General features: G+C 40.4%; 1 protein-coding gene across 1 annotated transcript in view; it reads right to left on the reverse strand.

The window, feature by feature from the left end:
* Positions 1-2,959: 2,959 nt before the first annotated feature.
* lrrc75a (leucine rich repeat containing 75A) overlaps positions 2,960-23,821 on the reverse strand; it is a 78,272-nt gene continuing 57,410 nt past the window's right edge. Inside the window, exons 4-5 of the mRNA XM_026192584.2 lie at positions 10,490-10,763; positions 2,960-9,924 (exon numbers count right to left, since the gene is read on the reverse strand). Coding sequence (XP_026048369.2) covers positions 9,319-9,924; positions 10,490-10,763 — 880 coding nt within the window. The 3' untranslated portion in view covers positions 2,960-9,318. The remainder of the gene's footprint in view (positions 9,925-10,489; positions 10,764-23,821) is intronic.

The raw sequence follows: 23,821 nt of genomic DNA on the forward strand, positions 1-23,821 counted from the left end.
AAAAAAGACCCTTCTCACCGGATATGATGTATCACACTTACGGCGCACGCGCCGGCGTGACAGCATCAGCTTGTCGTCTCGTCCATCATCCTCTTCGAGCGACGTCTTTTGAAAAACAAGCACGAAATTACTTACAACATTTAGAGGAGCTTATCATACGATGCCATGTCGCTTATTCGTGCGTGTTTTCTTTTTAAAGTTATATTGTGGCGATGGTCACGAAAGCGCTTTTCCTGCTCGGGCTAACTTTGTCTTGTGTTTTATGGTGGTGGGTTGTGAAAGCCAAAGGTTATACCCCACTGCTGCACCGAGCGCAGAGCGTTATGCTAACCAACGCTTAAGTTCTTTCTCACACAGTAAAGTAAATAACTTCATATCTTTTCATCTTAACCAAGTGAACATAAAATAGATTAGATGCATTTTGTAATATTGGCCGCTAGGTGTCACTCAAAGACTTCAAAATCCTGTCAATATACCGGTTCTCACACCTAAATGTCAAGCTTCGGTACTCCAGTGAGAGTAGTTAAAGTAAATTCTACCTGCTAAGTTTTCTGTGGATAAGAGAGCTTCATTCTGCAACCAAATGTAACCACAGAAGAAAGCAGGTCATGTTCTATGTGTACCACCAACATAAACACTTGATCGCTGTAAATACTGAGGTAAAGCAAATCTGGAGTATTGCATCACGCAGAAAACAATGATAAAATAAAAGCTGATTACAGCCTTTGTCTGTGTATTCCATGTATATTCCCGTGTTTCTCCTCAAGAAACACAGGAATGTACAGAATATATGTTTTATACCTTATAATATAAAGCACCTTGAGGCAACTGTTTTTGTGATTTGGTGCTATATAAAACAGAAAACAAACAAACAAACCCTACAGTAATATAGAGAAAAAACCTAATAATCAAATGACCCCTTATGAGTAAGCAGCTGGTGACAGTGGAAAGGAAAAACTGCCTTTTAACAGGAAGAGGAGAGGGGACTGAAAAAAAATTACTCTGTTCTACTGTTTGTTTGCCACTATACCATTTACCATTTAATCTAAATGTATAATTATCTCCATGTCCACAGAGCCTCAACTCTACTGGGAATTACAAGACTCACATTTTGAAATGACTGACTTATTACCTTAGCAGAATACAGTGAGGATTTGGACTCCACGTGCATCACCCCTACAATAATGTAATGTAAAATTGGGGAGTGATAGGAAACATCCCCTAATGCCTAAAGGGGGATGTTGGGGTGGTAGAGGAGCTGGAACAGAAGGCAGTTTCAAATGTGAGGTAGATGTCCTCACATTTAGTGGTGATGCAAAAAAAAGTTCAACTTGTTCTCAGCTGTCCACAAAACATAGTTCAAACAGCCTTTTGGGTTGGATGTTTGAGTCTTAACAGGCTGCAGATGGACAACAGATCCCACTTATGCCACCAGTATAATTCTGGCCTCTTAGGACATGGACACAGGACCTCTGATTGGTGGTGTCACTTAGTGTCTGACGCCTGGACACATGGGAAATTATCTCCACTATCAGCCAAAAAGATATGAAATACAAAATAGGCATTGTTTTTAAAAAGAATTGATTGGCAAAGCAAATGTCTCTTCAACTTTTATATAATGTTATAATTTAAAGCTACAGTACATTACTGTGCAAAAGCTCTTGAGCCACCTCTTCCCGTTTCTTTGTGTTTTGTGAAGAAAATGGGAAATGAGTACAAAGACTGATTGAAATGTGCAGACATAAATAAAAAAATACAACATATAAGTCAAAATCAGTCTGTACAATTATAACAAGCTTGAAAGTCAATGTTTGGTATGATTCAACACAGTCTGAACTCTCTAAGGCCGATTTCTTGTCGGCCTTTAAGTAGACTTCAGGAACAATTCTCCAGGCTTCTTGAAGGACATTCAAAGCTCTTCTTTGGATGCTGGATGCCTTTTGTTCTGGTCTATGTTAAGATGATCCCACACTGCTTCAGCAATGTTTTGCCACTTCTCCTTATGTCTTCCACTTGTAAGGTTTCCTCATATTTTTAAGGTCACACTGCACAACACACCGAGATACACCAAGTCTTTTGGAAATCTCCACGTTAGTGCAAAAATACTATTTCATGCCTGTCAAACTGAGTTATTATTTTGGCTTTTTTCATTGGGTCAACTAAAGAAATTAGAGCAAATAAGGTGTAGACACTGCACTAGTTCATTCCTAGAGACAGGTGCTTTCTTTATGCATGACTTACAGGTCAGTGTTAAGTGGTTTAAAGAACAAAACACATTCCTCTGAGAATGGTAAGTTTCAAGGACTGGACTGAAAATGGGTGAAAAAGCAGTCAATGTCCAAAGAAAAATCTGAAAGACCACCAGAAAACCTGGAGAACTATTGCTCAAGACCACTTTTAAAATGTTATAAATCTGTTCCCTTTTGCTATCTTTTGCTCCTTGGAAGCAAAACGCTAGCTTTGTTAAAACAATTTCAGGATGCTGACACAAATGGATTTTATTATAGTGTCATTTATTACCTTTTAATCCACCACAGTGCACTTGCTAACCCTAACCCAGACATATGATAGAATACATTTGTTTACAACTGCACCATGCTGTGTTTTTGGATCATTATAGATGCATATCAAATGAGTTATTAGAACATGTATTTTGTGAATTTATTAATATGCAAGTATAAATTCATCTGTCAGGGGAAAAGCCATGACCATTTAGTAAAGACTTGGCTGTTAATGACTTGATAACAAGAAAGAGTTTATAACAAGCCCATTGTTTTTCCTGTTGTTCTGCTGGCACATCATTTGATGACTGTTTATAATATAAATCACTTTAAGAAGCACAGATAACAGTTATCCACATGTTAATATGCTATAGTATTATAGCGTCAGATGTATGTATGATGTGACCTACAAATATTTGCTGTAGCTAACACATGAACACATGAGGAAAACACAAACGTAAGAGTAAGGCAGGGTTTTTCCCTTCAGAGAATTTATTGATAAGATCCATGGCAAAACAGCAGACAATCAGGTTTTACAATTTCATCTTAAATTTGAATGAAATGAATGAGTTTTCCTTTAAAAGGATCACCGTGATAAAGTGGCATGAAAACAAAGAAACTTTGGGACAAATGGAACATGGAGAATATCATAGAGGTATATGCTATAGACAGAAAAACTGATACTGAGGAAAGAATCATAAACGATTCAAGGCTACAGACACCCATACCTTCAAATTCAAATTTCCATGTTTCTTTTTACAACTCACAATAAAGCAGCAAGAGTCCTTGGACAAGACGTACGCATGGACTTCACATCGTCTTGTCACTGGAAACATTTATAGCTCCACAAGCTGAAAACCACAGTTTGCATCAAAAGGACAGGTCATTCTGCACGTGGCAATGAGTAGATAGTTGTACAGAGCAAGGGGAAGGACAAATCACAGAACTATAGACATATGGCCACAATTTCAACCAGTTTGCTTACTCAGGGCTGAAGAAAGTAAAGCTGAACAATATGAGAGTTTCTGACAAGCAAGTTTGAAGAATCTTTACATATGTATATATTCAAATACTTCAAATGAGCATATCAGCTTAATTTGATTTCCCTTTGCTTTGATTTCCCATGACCTCAACATAAAAGCAGACAAAATGATGTACATATCTCTCTCCTGCAGTCAGTCAAAGACATGTTTCAGCCAATGTAAATTCGCAAGCTTCAGCAAGACTCTTACCCCAAGAATGGAGTCCAAACCACGAGTGGTACACAAAGCCAGTGGATGCTTTACATACCACAAACTGAACTCACTGTACAACAATCAATATTTGACACTCTATACAGAGAATTGCTAAAAATAAGTTCAATGTGGCTCTCAAGGACGGACTTCAACAGTGTGAGTTCAGTGTCACATGCTTTACATCTGCCTCTGTTTAAAGGGTTCGTATTAACGCGCTGTTGGTTAAAGTGGTTTTACAGGGACAATGGAATACTAGCTCCTTGTAAAGATGCATTAAAGGGATGCTTCTCTTTGTAATTAGATTCCACTGATTTACCACTGAATTTTTACAGCCTATGTTGTATTAATGTAGTAAAAGGGAGCAGCTAGCAGCTTGTGTGACATGTTGGTTACCTATAAGTATCATGTTATTACTGCTGAACACACTATGGTATGAGGTAAATTGCTAAATGGCTGAATTTGCTTATTTCAATGCTTTTCATTAGTTTCTTGTCTTACAGTAAAAGCTCCTGGTGAGTATTAAAGGGAAGATGCACTTGTTTTATACACTTATATCTGTGTACAGGTCTTGGGGCTTTTATTTGGCTTCAGTAATAAAGGCCATAGACCTCTATATAAAAGATGGACATGGTCACCGGTGACTTCACCCACTGGTTTCCACACTCTGCATTTTAAAACCTCAACATTTGCATTTTGGCTCTAGCTGTGCCACATTTTTAGAGCCAGGAATGACGAGCGGGTGGCGGTTTAGTTATGAGTTAAGTTATCAGCAATGGTAGCTAACATAATAGGCAAACTGCATTCGTGTCTTGGATGTCACTCTTTGCGCCACACAGCAACTCAATAACTTCCAGAAAAGACATTAACAGCACAAACATGGTAAAGAGGTCCAATTCAGGAAGTGGAATTAGGTAAAGTGATGATTAGCAGGAAGCTATCAACTATAGTACATTTAGCAGCCACCAACTTTAAGCCTTAGTCAGATCCAAATGAGTATCTGTACAGACCAAAATGTTTCCATACCAGGCTATAAACATGGTTAATTCTGAGGTAAAGTTTAACATGGGGGGCAGTGGGATTTATTTATGTTTAGAACCAGTGGTCACTCCAGGAAATGTGGTAAATGCGGTTTTTGGCTTCTATTTTCAACCGCTAAGGTTTGCATATGTGTCCTCAGGTGATGCCCCTCGAGTCGCCACCTGTTAGGTCTGAAGGCTAAAGATTTAAAAATAAGAAATACTAGGGGTGCAGAATCAGAGGGAATGAGCTTCTAAAGACTACATTAGCCTCTTTTTTGTCTCTAATAAGACACCTAAATCTTTTATTGTTGAAACTGCTGTTGATTCAGTTCTGATTTGATTCTGTTTTTTTCCAGAAGGAAGCTGCACAGGTCATATCAAGCCTTCATATTGAGTTGGACACAGTTTCAGGTGTCAGTGGGGTATTCTCTAAATGCTATCCATTTGGCGAAATTTGGCACTGCTTTTTTTTTTTCATCTGTATCAGTATTAATTAATCTGCTAAAACATTTTGGATGAGAAAAAGTATCATTTACTCTTACGTTAGAATCACCTGAACCTGCAGCTATTTTAGCGCTGCGATAAAACAGCAATAAAATGGAGTCAGTCTGTTATCAGATTGAGACTGAATGGGGTCAAGTTGGCAATTACATGCAATCTGTTTGTGATAATACAGCAAACAACGGTGATAGATTAGTGAAAATGTCAATTCTGTTGCTGTTTACATACACAGACCTTCACCTTAAACAGAAATTCACATTAGCTTCAGAGTTCAGCCAGTACCTCACAGGTTTGAACCAGAAATTCAGAAACAGATCGAGATGCAGTTGCTGCAGGACAGCAGTTCAACCACAGTAATATCTGGTTACTAGTTGGCAACCAGCTGAGTCAAGTCCCTTATTGCAACAAAATGCATTACACATGAGTTTCACTCATTGGTCCAGAGTGACTCAGATCGTAATCTTGTAATGTGTTCTCTTCCTGTATTTAAAAAATAGATGTCTATTTGCAACCAGTCTGAATTGGACTTTGATTACTTGGAGACAGGTTGCCTCCCATCAGGCAACCTGTGCAGTCGCCCTATGATCGAAAGCATTTACCCAGATGTTGAGGATGTTGTGTGCTTAGTCTCTGGGAGACCAGCTGATGATCAAAGTAACTTGCAGCTGGTCACCGAATGCAAAAAGATTTCATACAATCACTAAATGACCAGTGTGACTAAGCCATAACATCCTGGGTCTTGGTGTAGCTACTCAGTTCATTTTTCTGAGATAACAATAGAAGATCTAAACAACAAGGTGGGACCTTTGTGCTCACATCAGAACTGTGCCTGAGATGACCATACAAGGGGTATCCACTCTAATACACATACAGAACCAAGAGTAGAAAAATTTATCTAAAACTGAGTGTTTAAAGCAGTGTGAAACGTGAGCTGTAAATATCTGTAAATATGAGTAAATCCCTTTCCAAAAACTTAGAATATCATGGAAAAGTTTATTTATTTCCATAATTCCATTCAAAACGTTAAACTTTCATAGATTATAGATTCAGGGCCCACAACTTAAACAATTTCAAGTACTTAGTTGTTTATTTGTACATAATTTGGGCTTCCAGCTCATGAAATCCATGAAAACATGATTTCAAAAAATTAGAATACTATGAAGACATCAGCCCAAATTTACAAACGTACAAATAAACAACTAAGTACTTGAAATGGTTTAAGTTGCGGGATCTGAATCTATAATCCTGAAAGCTTAACGTTTTGAATGGAATTATGGAAATAAATAAACTTTTCCATGATATTCTAAGTTTTTGGAAAGGGTCTGCATACTCTGACCTCATCTTTAAAACTTGTATGTAGGCAATAGGGACACTAGGGAAAAACAATTAGGTCTACATTAAGGCCTCACGCCCTTAGAGGGACAGGCTTCAAAGGTTATTAGTTTGGAAACTGGGATCAGGCCCTTTCCTTTCATGCTTTACTGTCCACATGCTTTCTGTTCATCAGAGCTTCAGCACAGTCTCATAACAACATCAGTGTTAGCCTCTCTCACTTCTCAAAGCCTTTCAATTGAACAACTCTACAAATAATAATTAAAAAAAAGAATTACAATAGAGTTTTTTTTTGTGACTAGCGCAGCCAGTTCTATATCTTTGGCAGGGTTTCTGTTATTATGCAGACCCCTGCTGTTAGCTAGTGATTCAAGATAGCTCTGTAATGCATCCAGCTGTGTTTATGCTAATTTATGATGATGTTGCAAAGCAGTACATCACAAAAAGCCTTCATTTGCTATGATACACACATAAACAGCTCCAAAGGTGAGCGTATTAGCACCTAGGGCCACGGTCTGAGAGAAAAAAAAAGTTTGCAATTTTGACTGTTTTAAGGTGACATTTACTTTGCTCCAGTGTAATATTCCTTACCTGGACAGACTCTGTCTTCAGTGATCAGACAGTCATTAAACTGGGTCAGCTCTTCCTTCAAGAGTTATTCACAAACATGAATACTGCTACTGCAAACCCCTTAAAATATACAAATTCTTGAATTCAGTGATAGTACTTGTGAAGTAGCTAATCTACAATCTAAAAAATCTGTCAGATAAAAATGATTAGTTTATATATATATATATATATATGTACAGTACAGTACATATATATATGTACTGTACATCTAAAAATACAGTTTATTAAAGCTTTGCAGGGATTATAAGTGACACATGGAGAGAATGCACAAGCCAGGTGAGAGCTACATACTGTATAAGGATATTGTGTTGTAACCCAGCGTACAGCATAGCAGCGACCTATATACAAACACAGCACTGTAAGCGTGTGATGCACTCTAGTGTACAGCGCCGCAGTGTGAAGCATGACCTGGATTATGAGGAAAAAGGCTACTAAATATTTCAGCACTTGGCTTTGGGACGCATGGCAATGAGGTTAACACTTCTATCCACTGCAGGGGACAAAGGGATAAGATGAGCCAGTAGTTAATTTAACCTAATTTATTATAGTTTTGAGGTTTTCTTACATTAGATTAAGTTTACTCTACTTCATCCTGCATACCAAGAGTTATGCATTTAGCTATTACTTCTGAAATAACAATCATAAAGATGCAGGTAATGGATCAAATCCTCAGTTTAGTAGAGTTTTGATCATTATATCGGTTATGCTGTGTTTAGAGTTTGATTGGTGTAGATATGTGTTAATTAAACCAGTGATTTTATAACTATCTGTATGGGGCACAGGAATATTTTATCTTAAACAGAGTTGTTGTTTGTTTGTTTTTTTACTATATTTTTGACTATATTGGTGTTTTATGTTAAATGTTGTTAACTTTTAATGCAAAAGTTGATATTGTACAGTTGAGGCCAACAGATCTGGGTTTGTTTTCATTTGCTTCATTTTTTATTTAGTTTATTTTTCATGTTTCTTTGATACAGTGAAGAACCATTATAAAGATTTAATATGTTTCAAAAACTTAATAAATTTGTTGTGCCACCTCCAAAACTTTTTGTCATGACAGTGAAAATGAAAAACAATGAAAATACCCTCAAAGCAACAAAGCTTTCATCCAATTTAAGCTTTTCCTTAAGAGGGACAGCGGAGTATCTTCATCTTTTAGCACTATAGACAAAAAAAGCTGTAATGTCTATTTAATAACCGGGAGTTGAGATCTAATTCTAAATAATTACACGTAGGGTTAGAAGAATGGTTTGTTACTATTTTCTCAGATGGATCATCATCTGTTTTAAGCTCAACTTCCCACATTTTGAGATGAAATATCTTGTTGTTTAGTTGAGTTAGCTACGTCTGATAAGTTTTCAGGCGAGATATAATTTCCTGAAGTTATTACTCCTCTTAGCTAAAGGTTGACTCAAGTAAAAGCTGGCTCATCGTTACCCATTCTCCCTTGCATAGCCTTGGAAACAGGAGCTTCTTCTTCCAGAGTCACTCATTGCTCTAGCTATTATCAGGGTGGTTTTTTAGCTTACTAATTTCACCTTCATCAAATTTCACATCACATTTCTTAAGCAGCAACTGGATTCTACAAAGGAGATCTTCCGATCCATCAGGCTGGCCTTTGACCCACGTGGGCCTTTTACACAGTTCCACTTGTAGTTTTTGGCAAAAACATTTCCTTATAAAGGCCCTGATTACTTTTTCTTTTAACCAGGAATGGGACGTGTTACAGGCACATGTAGGTATTACTGGGATTACAAGGAGGAAGGACCTGAATATAGATTAACATTCTATACATGAAAGCCTCGTCCGATATAATTTATCAGTCTATACTATGCAATAGCATCTGTGGTCTATTAGTACTTTAAACAACAGACAGCTAAGGTAAAACACACTTCCTGCTGGGGATTGGCTTGAGTTTCAGTTCAGCAGCCACTTCGTCATCGTCTGAAGCTGTGATTGGTCACAAATCAGATCAGGGGAGGGACATCGAGTGGCACATTTATGCAGCACTGCAGCATTTTTAGCCACAGAATTCTCTCGCCCCCTTCCATGTAGAAGTAGACACAGGAAGTAAAACATAAACCGAGTAGTGGGGACCGATCAGGTAAAGTGTTCTGATTGGTCGGTAAACTCGTCTTCCTCGACTCTCATTGGCTCCACTGCCCCAGATGAGTGTTGCGACTGGCTCGAACAGCTCTGTGTGTCATCCTCGTACTCTGCCATCACTGCCCTTGTCCTCCTCCTTGGGCGCTCCTCTCTCCTCTGCACCACCCTCTCCTTCTTCTCCTCCTCCTCCTCATCCCCTCCCCTCTTTCTCCTCCTCGCCCCTCCTTTCCTGTGCTCCCCTACTGTCCACATGCTCTCCTCCTCATCCTCCTTCCCTTGTACCTCCCTGTCAAAGTCCAGCAGCTCTTCCATCATCTCCTCTATCTCCATCTCTCCATCCAGCTCTTCCTCTACTTCCGAACGGAGCTCGCCCATGCTCTCAGTCCGGTTGGTGTCGTCTGTTTCCTCCTCTTCCCCAAGACCCCGTAGCCTTTCAGGGGGGTCGCTGGCCTGGCTCTCTCCAAACTCCTGGATGGTGGGCAGGTTGCCTTGCTTGGGACAGCGCTTCCTCAGGCTGACCAGGAAGGGCTGCGGCAGGGAGAAAATATCCACATTGTTGCCCAGGTCAATCCATGTCACGCTTGGAAAACTGCCCGGATCCTGAGGAAAACAATATTCCCATGTTGCAGTATAAGCACTATGTTCAATAGGTATTTTCAATATAAATGCAACAAATCAAGCTAAAATCCTCAAATTGGTCAGTCTGTTAGTATAAATTTCAAAGAAAGAAACAAATAAAAACTAACATCAGATTAGATCACAGAAAATATTTTTTGATTTGTCACTTTCTCTCAGATATTATTTACCCATGTTTTGAAGAAAGAAAAACCAAGCTGCTCTAGCTAAGTGATAAAAAGCCTTAGTTGTTAAGGTGGAAACCTGGAATCATTCAGGAACTACTGGAAGACTGATTTCAGCACTGAACACTAGTGAAAAATACTTTGCAAAAAGGATTATTAGTGACTTGAATTTTATATTGTAGCGCTATCAAAGGCTCAAAACTAAATTTATTTTGGTTTAAGCAACAGTTTCCACTTTTCTGGAGTTTCCTTTGTCAAATAGAAGTATATAGTAAGCAGCTTCAGACACTCCTAACATCTGAGGGATCTGAGTATATAAAATAGTAAAAACACTGTATGAAAACATTGATATCTGACTTTCTGACCTTCAGGGCATCTGTCAGCTCCTTCAGAATCGCTCTGGTCAGCCTGTTTCCGTTCAGTGCCAGAGTCTCCAGGTGTGGGAGAGAGGCCAGTGTGGGGAGCAGCAGGAGGAAAGCCTCGTCTGTGAGCTCAGTGAAGCCCAGCTCCAGGCTGATCAGAGTAGACGCGTAGCGCTGCAGGTGCGCACACAGACGCTCCATGTCCCGAGCTGTCAGAGGGATGCCGGAAAGATCCAATGCCCCGCTGGATGGAGGGGCTGACAGCACTGCCTTCAGACTGGAGACAGACAGAAAATGATGCTCTGTGTCAGTTATGAACTCCAAAAACGTTGGATGCTTTGCAAAATGTAAACAATGAAATGATTAATTAATGATTTGCAAATCTCATGAGTCCATATTTTATTCACAATAGGGCACAGAAAACATTTAGAATGTTTACACTGAAACATTTACAAATAATTGCATTTTGAGGTAAATTTCACACAGCACGTCCAGTGTCTCTAAATAGGGGTCGTGTCTGAGTACTCTTACTCTGTAAATAATTCACTTTCTGACCATTTATCCACAAATAATTGTTATTGTGTAGCATTATATCAGCCGACTCCATTAGTCATAGAAGTGCTGCAGCTTCACAATTTTTACAACAACAGAATGGCAACGTGTGAATAAAAAAAAGGCAAAAGTGGATAAATCTTTCTTTCCTCATTTCCAAACTCAGTGACTCACATCATCTGTGGCTGTGCAAGTACTGACTGAGATTCCACTTTTTCCACTTATAAACTCTTTCTGCCTGATTTAAAGTCTGTCCAGCTCACTGTGTGGAACTCATTGGATTTAAATGTAAAGTAACATAAGGCCAGAACTATCAGTGACACTAATAAGTCCTTGTGCAGTCCCTGGCAGAGAAAACTGTATTTAATATTCAGTCATGATAAGTCGTATCACGGCTACTTAATGAGATCCAACCATCCAAAGATCTCTGCCAACCACCATCCAACTCACACTTGTCTGTCTCAGACGTCTGAAATAAGCTTCAAAACTAGAAAACAATATGGCCACACTGCATAAGGTCAAGTACATTGGAAGCTAATGGAAACTACAAAAAGAGCAGGCTGGGGTTAAAGGGATATCTGGGGGCACACAAGCAGAGAGACAGACACACTGAAGGGATTTAAGGCTTAAGAAACTGAAGTGCGCTGAATTAAAAAAATTGCTATTGAGCATCAAATCACCCAAACCTTTATACTCTCCAACTGCACGGATGCAGCTAAAAATAAACCCAGCGGGTTGCCTGGTCGAGAATTACATAATGAACGGAGCACAAAGAATTCATCTGGGGTCGGGTGAAAAGGAAGAAGAATACTAATCAGAAGTTTCATTTTGCCATCTTGCAAGTGAAAACAAGCCGTCAGCCAGCACCAATTATTGCTTGCAAATAACACACACATTGTTGTGACGTTCTGGGACACACACAAAGGAGGATATTTAATTGAGGATTAACCCACTGGAGGTAAATCTGCTTCTACCAGCCACTATGGTGGTGCCACTGCCAAAACTTTGTGCCACGAGCGTTTACATCGATGGAACATGAGACCTTCAGCTCTGAGCAGCACAAAGTTTTCTGAGAAACAAGTAGCTGTGAGATATAATTGTTATCATCAACAGCTGAGTATGCTTATCTACTCACATACCAGAGGGACATGAGAGGCATCAAAAGCAGAGCAGCCTAAAGCAAAGCAGTGGGTCAAATTTAGACCTCCAAAAATGTTTTCCTCACTATCCCATACATTCCAGAAAGTCTTCTGTCGCCAGAATGTATTTTTAGTTTGATTTGTGTGGGGGAGGGGAACCTGCTGTCTGTCTCTGGTATTGGAGTGATGTGTTCATCCGTCTTTGTCACAGTGATGGTGGGGTCAGCAGAACCAGCATCCTATCGCTGGGGTTTTTTTCTGGGGGTCTTGCTCTAAAAAGGTCATATCTGTCACATATACAACCCGAGGCCAATGAAGGCCATACACATATAGCAAGAAACAGCTCTTTTAATTAGCATCAGTATGCTATGCCATGATTTTCCATGTTGTCCCTTTATGTCAGGGGTGTCCCACCAAAGACTCCAATCTGACCCACTGAGCAAGTTTGGAAAATGTACAGACTTTTAACAATTTACTCATAAGTTTTACATCACAATAAAGACTGTAAAAAAGTAATAGATAAACAATAAATGACATTCCTGGTTTTTTTACTCTGTGGGTTCAAGTAAAAAAATGGAAAAAAAAGAAGAAGAAATACTATACATTTTCCAATTTACAATTACAGGGCATTCATATCTTCATTTTACACATTTATTTCTTACACTTTAAGCTCTAAGAGTCTAAATCACAGCTATTAAATGTGTAGTTAGACTTCTTTTCACTAACAGAAAGGGGAGTTTCACTTATCCAGCCCACTTATGGCCAAAGTATGCGGCCCATGAAGTAAAATGAGTTTGACATCCTTGCTTTCGTACAGTGTTAGTATAGTGTATTTAAGTGCCTCTTGATGGGTTTGTGCTTCTCCCGTTTAGTTTTGTTTGCTTCTCTTGAATATCCACCTTCTGCCTCCATGTCCCTGAAACTCTGGTTTTTCAAACTCTGGATGTGAGGTGTATTTCTGTTTAGCTGTCCAAGAGATGTTCCAGTGACTGTGAGAGTTTTTGTCTATCTGTCATGGCCCGGAGTCTGACTCCGTGTTTATGTTTAAATTTATTAATATTCTGTGGTTTTGTTTATTTTGAGTTGTTTGCGATTATCCCTAGTATTTTGTGTCCTCTGTGCTCTCCTGTTCCACATTTCAAGTTCATATGTTCTGTCTCCCCAGTCTGTGTTAAGTTTGCGTGTTTAGAGTTTTGTCTGTGTTTCCTGTTTTATTTTGAAGGTCCGTTTCTCTTGTCAGTGTTTCTAGTTTCGCTTCCCCTTGTCTCATTATGTCCAATTAATCCCACCAAAACTACAGTGAGGTTTTGTTTCCTCATGTCTTTGTACATTCAGTCGAAACCGTTTGAGTGAACTGCAAGTCACGTTTCTTTTTAAATTTACATTATACAGCCTACGTTTTAGTCCTGACCTTCTTGGATATTTGTATTAGGGGACTGAAAATATTTTCAGCCCTGATTCATACAGTTAAAACTAAAAAATCCTGTTCTAAAGATGCTGAATGTCTAAAGCAGCTTATATTTAAGTTTAACAAGCCAGAACTTGAGAATTTGGGGCTTTTTTTTTTTGTTAAAAATTTATACTATCACTTCTCCAGCCTTGCACAGGTCTACAGGGTTTGTCACTTGGAATATTCTCACCTCACAAGGAATGTAGAGCAAAGACAGTAAGATCCTTGTAAAGGGAACTAGAATCAATCAGATCCTTCAGGTGGATGCTGGCGTGAGTGACATGCTGAAAGCAGCAGCAAGAAGCAGCACCGCATTCAAGTGAGCGATGTGGAAGCGGCTATGCAGCAAAACAAGCAGATCACTGATAGTTCACATACACCGACATGACTGAACACTGGATATGTGTTGCGGTGAGACCAGTATGTCATGTGAGCAGAGCTGCCCGTAAAATCCTTTCATCAAGCATCCATTAAATTACAACTTTACAGACTTTTGGACAAATTCCAATGAAAATGCAAACAGACTTGCAGCACGCTGTGTTCTCCAATCGACAGTGTGCAGCTGCAATTTCAGCCTCTGGCCTCAATGTGACAGACGGCATGTTAACAGCCTGGATAGCTCTCGTCTGGTTTCTGCCCCTTTCACATCCTTTATCTCTATTTGTAATGGATATGCCTTTCTGGGATGGGATTTGATGAATTCCCTGAAGAAGTATGCAGCCTGACATCTTAAGGGATCTTAGCATGTCAGTGCAATTTCTTTCCTCAGTTACTAAGAAAATTGTAGGATTGTACAACACTTTAGCGATGTAGCAAACTAAATGTAGAAAAAGGTTGTTTTAGCAGCAGCTAAATCCTGACACAGAAGCCCAGCCACTGGAGTCTGTTTAAATCAAGCCACCATATTCTGGTATGCGTATTAATCCACTGCTGCAAATAGTCCCTAACATTGATGCTGGTATTTGTGTGAGTAACCTTTGCTAAAACCTACAGGAGCAGTTTTAGAAAATGGCAGTCTTAATAAGTTATATAATCACCAATCAAATGTGAATTAGTGATATTAAAGATTCAATAATGTTGGCGACATCACAGTGAGGTGCAAAGTTTCACTCAGATTTCCACTTGCACAGAAACCGCTCATTATACTGATACCGACTGCTGGCATGGGTGGAGAGCTGGACCGAAATAGATCCCTGAGGTGTTCCCTAAGGATAAATTTTTTTGATCTGATGACACATGACCTCTGAGGCTGCTGTCTGACGAATTTCAAATATCAGAATCTTTTACTGCTAAACCAGGATCAAAACTGAAACCGGCCTTAAAACTGTCAAAGTTTCATATTTTTATGCAGTGCTCCATCAGCTGCAGCTCCAACGGCAAATGCAGGTCCATGTCATAGTCCAGCACTGGTTTCATGGTGTTTCGGACTCCGTAACACTCTGGGTCTAGGATGAACTGAGCAGAGGTTTCTCCGCTCTTGGGTGGAGGGCTAGTGTTTCCGCCCTTCAGCCTGACCACCTGCATCTCATCACCGGCCAGCTTCAGCACCCAGTCTCTGCCAGGCTGCTTCTTCAGTGTTTCTCCATGTAATTTCGGTCTCTGCATAAGTGTGCAGGAACCAGCTCTCAAAGGGTCCTTCAGACTGGATGGATTGTTGTAACTGGCTAGCAATGACTTTTAATTGGTCAAAATAAGAGTCAAGTAAATCACTTGAGTATGGTGGTGGTCTTTCTGATGGGAAAAAAAATGGTAATGCATATGACCAAATGTGGTTTGTACAGCAGTTAATATAACTGGAAGCTTGGCCATTTAAAAAACAAACACACAAAATAACTGTCTTTGGAAAGCGGTTAATGGAAAGGCCTAGGATTGCAGTAGCCTGTATAATGGCGCACGCAAGTACAAATTATTGTATTTTCTCACACCGTTTGTTGACAGTGAGAGAAAAATAGTCCACCTCTAGCTACTTACATATGTACTTTATAATTCCTTACAGGAAACAAACTTAGAAATAATGCAAATAGGGTGGAAAAAAACACCGCCAGGCTATTGTGGCCACCCCTCACAATCTGGGTATCAGACTTCCTCCCACATTGGCCCAAGAGGTTTGTGCGGAAACCCAGCTCAACGCAGCAGCCCATTTCCTCCTTTCTAAGTGAAAGTGTGCTAATTAGTTAACACAGCTGGTGCAGCAATGCCCTCAGCTCTCCATTACACGTGGTTTGAAACCGTTGATCTAATTGATAGAGCTCATAATCTCCTCCCATGCTCACTGCTCCACCCCAGCCCAGCTCTGTCTGTGCGGAATGTTTTTCTGCCCTGAACAGGAAACAGACAAACACACACAATTGTAGAAAACATTTATACACTTATCAGCCTGAGGGCTATCTTCAATCATAGCCCTCCGTCTGATGTGTCATCAGCTTGGACAAATGTTTCTGGACTACTTTCCCATGGTTTGCCGCCCTCCCCGGTTTAAAATAATAAATAGAACAGGCAAGCCTTGCAGTGTACCCAAAACAGATAAGATGCTGAGAGAGCTCATGATACATTTGGCTTCAGATCAGAATCCCACGCTTTAGAGAAAAAGACACCCCCCCCCCCCCGATCAAGCTGAGATCCCCTCTCCCCCAGATGAAAAACAAACAGGAAGATGGTAGGGTAGGTCATTTGAGGCATATAGACCAGAAATGTAGACTTTTGACAGTACTGCTTTGGAAGTATTATATTAGAGGGTCACAGCTACTGTTGTTTTGTTTATCAGAACACCAGTGGAGCACATTACAAAGACCTGTATTAACAAATGTAATTTAAATCATTTAATCTCAAGGTGCTTGTTGATAAAACACCAACAAGGTCATGTTCCTTTATGAACAGAGAGCTGGTGAGTGTGGGAAAGAAGAACTCCTTGTTCACAAGAAGACTCCACCAGCAGAGCCTGGATCAGCCACCCACATGACTGGTTGGGAGTGCGGAAAAAGAGAGCAAAGAAGTGCACAGAAAGTAAAAAGAGCCAAACTTGGACTAGGAAAACACACCTACAGTCTGCTTTGGAAATCTCATTGTGTTTCTTTTCTTTTTCTTTTCTTTCAAAAAGAGTGTACAAAATCTGAATAAAAGTAAAATAAGTAGTAGTTAATAACACTTTTATGGCCCTTGTCATAGTATGTCAGTCACATTGAGATAACAATAAAAGATTACTGTCAGTAATAGAATTATTTGGCTTGAACTTACAATATGATCCTTTAAATATCCTTACTGTAAACACAGTTAGCCAAAAGGTTCTTTCAGCTGCTCCTTTACTCAAAAGGGGTCACCACAGCTGGAAGCACCACGTCTTAATTTGACAGTTTTTACTTTTTTAACAGTCACCCTTCCTGATGCAACTTCTAAGCTTTTTGTCTATTTTTTTGCACCAGTGATCCTTCCCTTGTTGGGCAAATGTGCAAACCCCTACACTATTAAGCTAAGTTTAAATTTCACTCACAATCATAATATGAAACAATAACATGAAGTCTGACACTGCGGTGGTTCAATGGCTAACACTGTTGCCTAGCAGCAAGAAGCTTTGTATTTAACCTTCCTGTGGTGTGTCCAAACACATGCATGTTAGATTAGCTGGTGGTATGGTACATGGACTGCAGGTCAGAGTCAAGAGTACAGTCACATTACTGAAGTGCATCATTAAGCCCCCCCGTCCATCACTCCTATTGCAGACACCAGCCTTTTCCTCCTTTTCTTAGACTCAGGGCAGCCTGGTCACTACACTGACTCACTACACCTTCTTGTGGTGCAAACCAGTATTACAAAGAAATTACAGTCCAGACATGTTTTAAAATGTAGTTAATATCTCTGCAGCGCATCACATAGATGTTTCTGATATAAATGACAACTTCATGTCAGTTGTTTCTTCACATTATGTTGATAGTTTTAGTTAATTTTAAAAGCTTTAAACTATTTTCATTTACAGTACCTTTAATTCTTCTTATAGCTCTGTGGGGTGCTATTTGCCTTGAACACACTGTCATTCTTGAGTATGAGCTGGATGTGACCCGGTATGGCCTAACTGAATGTGAATATTATAATATGTTATAATCTAATCTATTATCCATGATCATATTTGGAGTTCCCAACGTTCCCATGCTGATAGAGGTTACACAGGTCATCGGACTAATTATAACACTGTATGTTACTCCTTCACTTTTCCCCTGATGTGTGGTCTGTATGGAAAAAAACCCCAAAACAGGGGCCTCATCATTGCCTGAATTTCATATCGCATCTCAGAAAGTGCCAGTTTTGTCCCGGCGCATCTTCAGTACGTCACTGTGGGGCTGCGTTTCACCTCCATCCCTGCACCATCCTCTTCGTGTCTGTCTCATTCTGACTGCATCTCTCGATACGATCTGTCCAGCTACATATATATCTCCGTAAACCCACATCACACACACACACAATCTTCTCTGCATGATCACTTCCGCTGAAAGATCTGAAACCACCCGCTTCTTTCCCAAAAAAGATTCACAAGGTGAAACTAGGTAAAGCTGTGGCATCCTCTTCAGACAGGAAATGTATATAAACCCAGCAGGGGAGGCTGGGATGTATACTATATTAGACAATGTTCTTAATACAGATTCAAATCCTGACCTTTTTTTTCTGCTCTACCTGCCTGCCTGTGTGTCTGTCCGCATCACAGATCATTTATCACCCCGTCAGCTGGTGTGTGTGCTCTGTGCTGTGACAGAGAAGGTGACGATCACAAACCCTCTTCGTTGGCTCCTGTGGAATGAGGCATAGAAGTTCTGAGTTCTGCTGTTACCTCACAATCGAGCAGAGAGAACTTTTGTGATATGTTCGTGTGAGACATTTCAAGAGTCGTTACTGACTCCTCTCCAGATGCCTAGATCTCTAGTTGTATCCAATCATTCTCCATCAGGAGCCGCATTTATGCAGAGCCACTTTCCAAGTAATCACTACAGCATTTGATTAGGATGATTTCAGGCAGAGAGAAGTGAGCTGGGGAAGTATGTATTATTAGACAAAACACTAAAACCACCTGATGCTGTGCAGGTCTGCCAAAACAGCTCTGAGCTGCCGCAGGACCCATGGGAGTTTTGCTTTGCAGTGATGTTTAGGTGGGCGCTAGGTGTCAAATCAAAGCCTTCAGTTTTCCAGCAGATCGCTGCGTTTCAGCATGATGATGGGTGTTATTCACATGTCACTGGTGTTAATATTGTGGCCGATCATCAATTTCTCATGAAACAGTGTGATGTCTGTTTTTCCATCTTATTCAGGTGACGCACACGCGTATCTCCCTGGTGTATGTGTTCAAGTAGCTGAATCACAAACACCCGGTGACTCATGTAAAGCTCTCAGCTTCCTTGGATTCTTTCACCGATATTCAATGTTATATTTACATTTATATTTTTATGAAGTGAAGTGTCTTTTTTTTAAGTATTCTATGGACCATTTATGAATTAACACAGCAACTAGTAGCTGGAAAAACTGAACCGATATTTTTCACAAGTGTTTGGTCGGTGCTGTTGACCCATCCATCCACCCCAACATCTCTGTTGCTTCGACTTATCAACGTGGTCCTGACATTTATTCCATTCGAAGGCCCTGACACCATGAAACATGTAGCTTTAGACTGTAATAAGGCACTTTATGGGGTATTTGCAGTTTGAAAATTACTTTGAAAGCTGACTTGCAGCATAATCAGAAACTATTTGGAATTTTCTGCTTCATTTTCTTTCATATGTGAATCTGGACGTAATCAGCATGTTGAAACTAAAAATGTTTTCAGTTAAACAGCTGTTTAACTGAAAACATTTTTAGCCTAATAATGTCCAGAACAAACAGTGACTGCAGCAGATAGTTTCCATTCAGTGATGCATCTAGAAAATATACTGAGATCAACTGAAAGCAGCTCTGTACAAAGTGTCTTTATCTGTGCCGAGCAGTGGTGGGGCTCAGTGGGTAATACCATTATTCACACGGCTACAAGAGGTCATTGGTCCACTGCGAATAAATATGAGTCACAACAGATGACAGTGTTGTATCGTGCAGGAGGACAGGGCTGCAGAGGAAAAAAAGCAAAGCCTTAGTCCCGCTTTATCGGATTCCAGTGTACTTAAGTATGCATATTCAGCCATGCCAATGCCTTTATAGTGTGACTGCTGAGGCTTTATGTCACTGTTCAGCTGTCGGCTTTACTTCACAGACACAAACAGCAAAGGTTACATTTGAATTTCCTGGCATCACCACAATGCTTTATCTGACTGGGCTGATCATGTTTCCACCAGTATGTGCTTTGCAGACGAGAGTGGACAGACCCTTTGGCGCTTTTCTTTTCTGAAGCAACAAGAAGGTGCCGGGATGTAAGCGTTTTGGTTCATGACGCCATCTGGCCGCACAAATTCACTGTTTCTTCTGAGCCTTTTGAGAGCACATCATTAAAATGAGCCTGAATCACCTTTTCTCCTGGATCTCCTGCTCTTGCTGCATTGCCATTGGTTGTATGCTCATCTCCTATATTTTTAGAAATGGGTGCTTCATTGTTTCCTCTTTTCTTTTCCGTGTGCTGCTAGCAGACATTGTAAAAGGCAGATCAGTCTCTGGGTGACCGTGCTGTACAATTTCAGAACCACAGAGGGCAAAGAGAATGATTCATAGGGCGAGTCGGGGGGGGAAAAGATTAGGATTAAAGCGGAGAAAGGAAATAAATCCAAGTGCTTTTGAAGTGCTGAGATTAATTCTGAAACTTCATTATCTCCCGACTGTACGTTATAGCTGGCATTAATATTTCAGTGCTATTCTGATTAACAAATGGACGTTCAGATTCAAAAGATACATTTTTAAAGCATTTTTTTTCATACCCAAAGCAATCCAGCATACATGCACTAAAGTTTTTTAATAATCCAAATTTGCAATTACCTACTTCTTACAATTAAAGGAAAATGAGACAAAAGGGTTTAGGGGTAACTCCACCTGGTCATTACATTAGTGTGGATATTAAGGCCTTTATTAAGCTGTTACTTTACCTGATTCACTCAGTCTTGTATCTTGTTCCTCAGGATGATTTGCTGTCCAACTATAATAGCAGTCGTTGTCCAGCAGCTCAAATTTTAGAAAAGCAGATTTGAGAAGCACAGCTGAAATAGCATTTTTATGACATTAACAATATAACCACGAATCTTCCTCCACTATTGTTCAATTTTAGGCCAAGACCATAACAAATGCATCCGTATCTAATGAGAATTTGATGGTTTGATCCAGGAGTTGAAGCTGTATCACAACTACTTTCATACATATGTCAGGATGTTAGTGGGACAGTTTGAGCTCTTGATGGCGACTGACCCGGAGCCGCACCTAGCTGTGTGTCTGAGGTTAAACAGGATTATTTTATTATTTTCACATCACTGTATATTCAGTAACTGTGTGTGTTTTGAGCTAGGAGCACACTTGTTACCAAATGCAGTGGTCTGAAAAAAGAAAAAAAAAAGGGCTGCAAATTCGCCCAGCAAAATTACGTGGTCGTGTGAATGGCTGCATTAAGAAAAGCTGACTCAGGCCAGATGTGATTCCTTTTTTTTTGTGTGTGTGTCTCTCCCATTTGGTTCTTTAGCCATCAGATGTGATTCCTAAATATCACAACACACCTGATATCTGGTCTATAAAGTGTAGACCTGAGCTGGTACAAAAAGACTTACCCTGAGTCAGCGCCCATAAAAGTTGGCCCATAAAAGATCTAGCTGTAGACATTCATATGTATCTGGATAGATAACAGAGCAAGGCCAAAAAGTAAGCCAAAGCTGTGGTCATCCCTGAAGAATGAATACAACTCAAAAGTTCTTACACTGTATAAACACACTTAAGGCTTTAGCTACCTTAGCTTTTCTAAGTGAGTTAACCTGAAGTTAAACATTTCAAACTTGACTCACTAAATATGAGAAAAGACAGCATAAAAAATAGACTTGAAAAGTGAAGCTAATGTGGAAAGGCTTTACGCCTGCATACTTAATGGTCATCTTGATCTTCTATAGTCCGTTCCATAAATCAGTTTATGGCTCAGTCACTCATTGCAGGTCACGATTTAAAAAAAACAAAAACAAAAAACATATGTAGTCAATTTTTGTAAATTTGGGTCATTTTAAGTGTCAGAAGTGTAAAATATCCTTTGCCTCGTGACTTGTGATTAAGAAGTTGTCAACCAGTGAGCGTGCTGTTCACAGACAGATCCACCCCTCGCTCACCACATCTGCTTATGCAAATGCAACCAAGAAACCCAGCAAGGACTCTTTTTCTGAGAGAGGAGATTTAAACTATTTAAACTTAAAGCCAAGATCTACATGACAGTCATACGGCCGGTGGCCCTATATGCAACGGAATGCTGGCCAGCCACCAAGAAACACGAGCAGATCCTCAACGAGACAAAGATGCTCAGGTGGATGGAGCGCTTAACCCGCCTGGATCGTGTGACAAACGAAGATGTTCGAAAACGAGTCGGAGTTGCCACGATTGAAAAGAAGATGAGGGAAATGCGCCTACATTTTGGCACGTCATGCGCAGCGAGGAGGATTCGGTGTGAAGAACAGCCCTCCGACCGCGAGGAAGACCGAAAAACCGGTGGATGGACGCAATCACCGAAGATATGCACGCAGTGGATCTCACCCCAGAGGACACTCAAGACTGATCCAAATGGAGAAGACAGAGTCACGCAGCGGACCCCGTGCTGGGAAGAGGCGAGGAAAGAGGAGGAGGAGGAGATTTAAACTATGTTTAAAAAACACAAAAAAACCCCGCAATACAGTGCTCACTCTTTGCCTCCCTTATTCTGCTCATTTACAAGCATATAAAGACACTGTGATTTTTAAGGCCCTATTTTCACAAAAACGTATTTATAAAGAATAACAGAAGGAACAGTTACTACCAATAACACATGCTGCATCTTTATTTTTTGATCTTTATTGCATAAACCCATCCTCACTAGAGGGATAGAGACTATTTCAATTGACTGTTGCGCAGGTGGGAAACTGGAACCCCGTATCTCAACTGGTAACAAGGTTTTTCAGGCACTTCATGAATACTTTTGTAGGAGTCTCAGAGTGAGACAGAAGGGACTTCTGACATTTGTAACTTTGAAAACTTGACTAAAGAAAGGGAAAACACGCAAAAGCGTAGTATGGCCGTTCGTTTGGAGGAATGCTAGCAACTTGCTGCTTAGCATAGTGCCACATTAGCAGCTAAAGACACACACATTTCCCTCAGGAATTCATACTAGACCTTATTTAAGACTTTGTAAGACTCTGTTAACCTTCCTCTACAGTCACAGTCTTCATCACCAGCTCATCTATATAATGCTTTAAACAAAAGCAACATCGATGGAGCGTGAAAGGATACAAGCTGGCAAATCGATGACTTCCTACAGGTGGGAAAATGGGTTAGAAACAAGAACGGATATTTTCCAATAATTGCCTCTTCTCTGTCTGACAGGTGATTCTGTCAAGTCACGCTGGCCATTCGTCTTTATCATCTGCTCTTGCTGAGTGTACCTTCAAATATCAGAATGTCACATGTTTGCCACTCATTGTTCAGATTGGCTGAACAATGAATGAAGCTTTCTTAATTTTTTACATCTCCCCTGACATACAGAAATCTAAATATAAGCAATGGTAACACCCTCTCTGCCTGGTTTTGCCTCCTGGTGATGGGAAGCAGACGAAGGAGATATAGAGTCAAGAAAGGCCAGGGCGAGGCACAGACAACCTGAGTCAACACTCAGCTTCTCTCTGGGCTGGCTGTCAGAGCTCAGGTGGGAGGCAGCCTATAAATCTGTTGGCAGGGCAGCGACACCCAGCCAGTCAGCAGGCGGCAGACACATGGCTGGCAGAGAGACCGGTACAGAGACAGACGGACAGAAAGGAGAAGACTGAGGAAAAATAGATGGCAAGACAAGGTACAGGGCGTGCCACTGTCTGAGGTTGTGTGTGTGTGTGTGTGTGTGTGTGTGTGTGTGTGTGTGTGTGTGTGTGTGTGTGTGTGTGTGTGTGTGTGTGTGTGTATGTGTGTGCGCGTGCGTGCGTGCGTGTGCAGGCAGGTTAGTGTGTGTTTCCATGGCAAAGAGTGCTGTGGTCAAGCAAAACCTCTGCAAGACCTCATTATTTCCCTTCCAACATCATGAAAAACAAACGAGCC

This window comes from Astatotilapia calliptera, chromosome 14 (genome assembly GCF_964374335.1).
Source record: "Astatotilapia calliptera chromosome 14, fAstCal68.1, whole genome shotgun sequence".
NCBI lineage: Eukaryota > Metazoa > Chordata > Actinopteri > Cichliformes > Cichlidae > Astatotilapia > Astatotilapia calliptera.